At 43.9% G+C, this 7,475-nt stretch overlaps 1 protein-coding gene across 1 annotated transcript in view; it reads right to left on the bottom strand.

Annotated features, from left to right (window-relative positions):
* Positions 1–2: 2 nt before the first annotated feature.
* Positions 3–7,475, bottom strand: part of FAM172A (family with sequence similarity 172 member A) — a 383,440-nt gene continuing 375,967 nt past the window's right edge. Inside the window, exon 11 of the mRNA XM_015427717.1 lies at positions 3–145. Within this exon, the coding sequence (XP_015283203.1) occupies positions 3–145 (143 nt within the window). The remainder of the gene's footprint in view (positions 146–7,475) is intronic.

Below are 7,475 nucleotides of genomic sequence, written 5' to 3'. Positions count from 1 at the left end.
CCCTACAGCTCCTCGTAGCGGATCCTCTGCGAGCGCCGCGTCGGAGCCCCTTTCCCCGAGCTCTGCTTTGCCTCCAGCGCCTCCCCGAAGAACCGGAAGATCGACGGGAAGCTCTTCCAGGAGGTCAGCTCGTGCCTCTCCGTACCTGCAAGACAGAAAGAGCAGCGCGTCACTGGCGGGGCCCAGCCCAGGGAGGGAGGGAGGGGAAAGGAGCGGGAGGCGGCCACTCTCCCCGCCCTCAACAGCAAGCCGCAGGGGTCATGCGGAGGAACGCCGGCTGGAGCCAGACGCCCCGCTGCAGGAGCACCAGGCTTTCATTGACAGTCTGGCTCTCGCTCTCCACCTCTCTCTCTCACTCACACACGCACATACATACACGTGTTGACTTGCTAGCAAAGGGAAGTGGTGCTGGAGCCCCAATTTTAGTGTTACCAATCTGCAGGTGGGGCCGGGAGCCCTCCCTGAATTACACCTGATCTGCAAACTACAGAGATCTTCCCCTGGAGGAAAGAGAAGCTTTGGCCACAGACTCTGTCCTATCATATCCCCACTGAGCTTCCAAACAAAAACTCCACCCTGCCCACCAGGAATTTCCCTTGCTGGAGTTGGCAACCCTTCCTATTCATGTATTTTATTTACTTCATTTGTACCTCACCTCCCCCCCCCGCACGTGGGGACCCAAAGTGGCTTGCAGCATTCTTCTTTCCTCGATTTTATCATGGCAACAACCCTGTGAGACAGGTTAGGCTGAGACAGACCGAGTGGGCCATGGTCACCCAGCAAGCTTCCTTGGCACAAATGGGGATTCAAACCCAGATCTCCCAGATACAAGTCCAGCACTCCTAATGAGTACAGTATACTGGCTAAATCCAGACAAAGGGAGGGTCTGGTCACAAGTCACTGGCAACAATGAACAGGACACACTTTAAGGCAGCCTGGGATACTTCTTGCCATGTAAATGCAGCCTTAAGGGCAGCATGTGGTTATGCCAGAGCACTGTGCACATGTTCAAGGCACTGCCCTCTTAAGTGGGGGGGAGTTGCCTCCTAGCGTCAGATGGGAGAAGGATCTCCCTGATCAAAGCTCAGTATTCTGTCTGTCACCACCAAATATTCATCTCTTTCTTTGTAGGAGTAATGATTTTCATTGGCTTGTGTTTTAGGGGCAAGATGCTTTCAGACTGGCATTCTTGCCTGCCCTGATCCCTCCCCCAGGTTAGTCTACCATTTTATAAGGACAAGAAAGGAGGACCACCTTGAATAGGGCTCAGAAAATCCCTGAGGTTGGCAGGCCAAGGGAGACAGGGTCAAACCCAATATACTGGCCCGCTGCACTGAGCTGCTGTTGAGTGACCAGGTGCAGAGGTGGGTAGGATTCCTTTTGGGCAGGTACAGATTTTCTCCTGACAAACTGAAGCTACCAAAATCCCATGTATGCAAGTACCAAAAATATAGGAGTTCAGCCATCCCAGATTTTGAAAGAGGCACATTTTGGGAAGTTTAAAACAAAGTCCCCAGCAGGCAGGTATATGTTTGACTTCAGCTTAGGAATGCCAAACACAGCTGTAAGTGGAAGTCATCCTTTTCTCCACGTCTCCTGTTACAGCTGCTTAATTAAGTACGTTCTCTGGCCTTAGCAGTGATTTCACTATTGTGGCCAGAATCCAGCATAATATAGGAAAAGGAGCAGTAGTAGAAGGTAGAGTCTTCTGTAAACATATAGAATTGTGCACTTGTAGTTCATACAGATTGACAGCGAAACACTCTACCAGGCTATACACAGTTCTGGTACATTCAGTCTGTATTCCAGAAAAAGGTGAGGGATGTTCTGTTTTTGTTTTTGCCTTCGGTTTCCTCTGTGTCACATTTATTTGGATAAGGACCCCCCCACACCTTTAACTGTCTTGCACATTCTTTGTATTAACCAAATAGCAGCATTATCTAATAACACTGTCCCCCCACCAACCCACCACCCTGGCAACCAGGTGCCCTGAAAGAGTTCAGAGCCCTTCCTAGATAACGCAATTATGCAGAGATGCTGCTGGGAAGCCTCCAGATCCCAGGCTCCTGTATGATACTTTAACATTGTTAATGATAATTCTCCACTCTGTAATAGTAGGTCATTGCTATGGTTACTCTACAATGGTGCAACACTTTGCCTTCCCCTTCAGCTATTCGCTGAGACCTGGTAACCACATTTGTTGCCTAGCAACAGTTTTGTGAGAGTATCACAATCTGGGAGTTACAACAATAAAGGACATGATGGCCCTGGCCTACCCTGAAGGAGAGCTTGCCTGATGGGTGGTTGGGTATCTCTGGGATAGGAGAGATACACACACACACACACATGCACACAAAACATATCCTGAGTCCCTGCTGGATTGCAGCAGTGATGTGATATCAGCATACAATAGCAGAGCTGCCCCCATACAAAACCGACTTTCTTCCTGCCCCCACAAAGAGATTCCCCCTCCAGAGGCAACCACCACACAAAAGACCCTTCTACAGTTTGTATACCTGTCTCAGCAGAGACTTGCTTTTCAAATTCACTTCATGCATATATCCCCCGTGCCCTTTTAACACTCAAGACAGGTCACTTGAAGGAAGGATAACTCTGCATTTTTTAAATGAGACAATCGTATGTAAGCACCTTTTACACAAAGAGTTTGCATCACAGTGAAACTCCTGGAGGCCTTCTGCAAGAGCTCAAAGAATTCACTGACACACAAAGAAACGGACACATCCTGCTTTTGCAGAGACACCTCAGCTGCCCACACATCTTGCACATCAACACATGGTATACCTTTTGGCATACAGACTGTGAGCAGAAAGGCAATCAAGTGCCCTACATGCTGTCCTTTTAAACAGCCACAACAACACATTTTTCTTCTCTCCAGGCTTTTGATTCCATTTAAACAGAAGCCAACAACAATCAATGCTCTCCATTCACAAATCTGCTTCGTGTACTACTCCATTCTGCACATCTGCATGGTAGGAAGCTCCTCTGGACAAACGATCCCCAAACCTTCCCCGCTCACAGCACAAGTACATTCCCCATCTAGTTGCTACAGATCTCTTAATCACTCTTGTCCCCGTACATATTCATTTGCAAATACGGGCCTATGTGTATACTGAGTTACTTGGAGAGAGAGTTGGATGCTTTATTGTTTATTCGATACATTTTCCTTTGTGAACAGCCGTCTTCCGGCTACACATGACAAGAAAATAAGCGAGAGAAGCTATGTGCTAATTGTGCTCTTCGTCTTTTCTCCTTCACTGTATAACCTACCCTTTGCCTCAGGAGAGATCGTACTCGCTCTAGCTTGTGTTATTGAGACTATGATCAACTTGTTAAGATTTCCAGCAGCAATCCTCTTACGCCACCCTCTCCAAAACCAATTCAGGCTTTTGAATCTAGAGGGACCTGATGATTCAATGGGCTAAAGCAATTTGAACTCCCTCTCCTCATTGTCTCTTACTAGTAACAATCTTACTGATGGATGAACAATTTCCCTTGTGGTAAAATCACTTCGACGGCTTTTTACTTTCTACAATTATGATGATCTTGTTGCTTGACTAGGATTGCTATGAAATCCTAGCACTCTCATCTTGTCAAGTATAAATGCTGGCCCTTCATAATGTTTGAGATGCCAAATTCTGCTCAGAGATATTCGCAGTCAACTGTCAAGGAAAAAATAGTACTGTATTTCACAGCATATAAAGATTATGACCACCATCTGTGGACATGTCCAATTGATCCCTTGTTATACAACCACTTCACAAAATGGAAAGAGATAAAAATAGGAGTCTGGGGTTGTTCTAACCAGAAGTAGGATGACATGGGCATAGGACCAGTCGTAGGGCGGTGGGCTGATTCTTGGAATATATATAAGGAGAGGAGGAAAAATCTAGCTGAACCAGATAAAATACTTTGCTTGGATACGATCAATAAACATAGATCCACCAAACAGCTGCATATCCACAGAGTCCATCCCCCCTCCCTACAGGCCCCAGCCTGAATGGAAACGAGCAGCGATCCTGCTTCCCTTCCACTTGACACCAGGCAGCCGGCTGGTACCTGCGGCACTCTGCTACCAAAAACTGGGGAAGTGCTTGCACGCTCCTGGCCTCCTACCAGTTTGGGTTGTTGGGAGGGTGCTGGTTTTGTAACATCTTCGTGGGGGCGGTGGGGCGTCAGCCCCCGCCGAAATTTTCAGGAAGGTGCTCAGCCTCCCCCGGGAGCCACCCTTGCTCCTAGCAAAGCAATGCCTCTGGCCCAGCCCCAGCACCCCCCCAGGAAATTGGAAAGTCTACACCCTTGTCTGAGGGGTCTCCTTCCATGGATGCCAGAATTCCCTTGGACTGTCTCCCTGGGCCTGGTTTGCCACCCAGTGCATCTATGTGCAGTGTATTCATTTTACTAGTAGGGGGAGTGATGTAAAATTAAGAAGACATTGGATTTTGGCTGCACATTTCTCGGGACCACGATGGAACTAACTAAGGCAATTTCTAATTGGCATTCCAATTACTGGCTATAGATTTCTATAGAGCAGCTTCATTAAACATTTGTTGGTGGGGGGAAATGTAGTAGATATCTATGATCAAAGACAGTGATTACAATTTAGTGAGAGTTACTAAAAAGCATAATTGGGAGAGGCAGCTATTAGTATAAAGTCTTTGCCAAGAGGCAAAATGGCTTGGAGAGAAGAAAATATGGAATATTTGAAATGAGTGAATAAAAACTGTTTAAATTTAATGCAAATGTATAGAATAACAACCCAACTCCCAGATTAAACCATAGGGGACTTAATCAGAGGACTATGATGTAATGTGCAAGTATATTGAAATCAATGAGTGGGAGAAGGCTGGAACATCCTGGAATATCCTAGTTTGGGTTTTTTCTCCAATTGCACCAGAAGCACGAATAGAAAGAGTACATGTAGTTTCACAAGAGAGTGCTCCAAGCTGCTGGGGGGGGGGGAAGTGAGGTAGCCAATTTAAAAATTGGAAGTGATATTTAGGCAGGCAGTCTAAAGAGGAAAGTGGGAAGAATGCAAAACAGTTCCATATTCATCAAAGGTGTTCAGAGGAGTTGCAAGGCTTTTTAATACTAAGGGAAAATAAGTAATAAAGGCAAAATTGATCCATTAATGAATAAGATGAAATAGATTATTTATCTAAAAGAGGTATGATGGTATACAGTTTTAATATCAGTCTAATAATAAAGTAGTACTGACAAACAATGAAGACCTTTTCAATATCACTGTTGAATTAGAAAGAAACAGATGAAGGAATACTTAGAAAAATTTAATATACAAATCAGCAGGTCTGGATGACAAGCATTACAGAGTCGTAAGGGAATTAGTTAATGAATTTGCTGAACTACTGGCAATTATTTCTGAAAACTCATGCAGAATCAGGAAGATACCAGAGCACTGGCGTGGGTGGGAAACAACTATTGTATTACTTCAAATACAGAAAGGAAGGGAGAGAGAGAAATTACTGTGTAGTAAATTTAACTACTGGGGGAAAATAGTGCAGTGTTAAAAAAATACACCTACACCTACGCAGTAATGAGGACTTTAGAAATAGAAGCAGATCTGTCAATAATAATTCTGTTAAACACACTGATTTTGACTAAATTACAAAAGACAAGCAAAGGTTTGTCCCATCAAATGATGCATGCACGCCTTTCTTGGTATAAGAAACGCTGGGCTAAAGTCACAGATAAAGAATTGCTGTTTTTATTAACCTAGGAGACCAAAGAGGTTCTTTTACCTGCCTTTTGTCTTAAGGCAGTGCTAACAAGCTCTTGCTCTCAAAGCAAAATAACAGATTGTCAGAGGCAGGGACAGTATTTTGAGGACTGGAAAAGTCATAGCCAGTGATCCTGATCCAGAGAACCTAACACGGAGCAGTGGGATGCATACAAGGATGTATCTCTGCCTGTGATGGTGTGATGGCACTGATCAACCTGTGTGGGGAAGGAGGAGAGTGATTAGAATCACACACCCACTGCGGGTGCTGTTTTTTTCAGAGTTGCTGCAAATGGCACGGCAGCACATTTGACTCTGTATACTGAATGTGTGTGTGTGTGAGTGAGTGAGTGAGGATCATGCTACACACCTTTGCATTTGAGTGGCCCAATTCAGAAAATGATATAATGATTGTTCATGCTGAACTGGAGAAGTGAATCTGATTTTTTATAATTTTTTTTGCTCTGTAGATATGCTAGGCCCTGTATCACATCTTTCAAATGTCTTCTCAGCAATAAACAGTATTGGGAATTAGCTGCATCACAACTGATTATCCTAAGTTTTATTGATCTACCAAATAGGTTTGTACTAATTGTTGTATCAATGCAATGAAACTCACTCTGAGATGGCACCAATGACACAGGCGGAGAAGCCAGTGCACATGGTTAGGGCCAGAATTTCAGAAACCTGTAGCTGTCTATACTGAGATCAGTGGGAACTGGGGACTGGAATTCTCCCAAAAATGATGAATAATTCTAAATACTAATGTAACGGGCTGGGTTATGTGCATGGAACTGCCAGAAGGAATGGTCTTAGACTCACATTTTAAAACATCATAATCTGGAAGCATAAGTAAATTCCACATTAATTCATTAAATTAATTAGCAGATGATATATCAAATGAAAGGTAAAGCAAACATTCGTAAGGATGGAGAAATTATACTGAAACACATTAGATATTAAACAGGAAACTGTGAAGTGCAATTCGGTGCCATATTTCCATTAATGGTGATCAAAAATTAGCCAATCTTCTTGAAATAATATGTATGCTTCAGCTTTTCTGGATGTTTTTCTCAAACCAAGGAAGAAGAAAATCAACATTTGGGGGGGGGGACTGTTGACATTTTATTATATTTTTATTTTTTTTAGAGAAGCAGCTCCTTAAGCGGCTATTCCTGATCTTGCAGTTTGCAACTTCTTTGATTCCAGGAGCACCATTTAGAACCTCCATAATTTACACACACAGTTCTAGCTGTGCAGGTCAGAGACCCCCTCTTTGGGTATCTCCCTACTGTGCAGGACAAAAAGCCCCTTTCGTAGAGTTTACAAGCTATGTAGAACAATGAGTTCTTCCTGTGGAGTGTACAAGATGTGTAAAACAAAGGTTTTCCCTGCTGCGCAGAAGTAAAGCAATTTCAGTATACATCTACATCTGTAGGAAACATATCTAGGTTGATACATTTTATCTAAGATATTTACCACAGTGGCAACCTTGCAGCTAGTTTGGCCAGGTTCTGATGAGACCAGCAATTTCAGGTGACTTCTATGACCATAATCTAAATCCAGTTAAATTGCTTGCACCTTATTTGCAAGACAAACCTACTTGGTGTCATTGCTTTTTGGGAGAAAACGTTCTCATTCAGAATATTCTCTTGGTGTCAGCATCAATGATTTTTTGTGTATATATGTGTATAACTTGACCACCATGTAGACAATGACC

The sequence above is a fragment of the Gekko japonicus genome, unplaced genomic scaffold (assembly GCF_001447785.1).
Source record: "Gekko japonicus isolate JY-2015 unplaced genomic scaffold, Gekko_japonicus_V1.1 scaffold363, whole genome shotgun sequence".
NCBI lineage: Eukaryota > Metazoa > Chordata > Lepidosauria > Squamata > Gekkonidae > Gekko > Gekko japonicus.
Note: the sequence above shows the minus strand (reverse complement) of the source record. Positions and strands in the feature narration are given on the sequence as shown.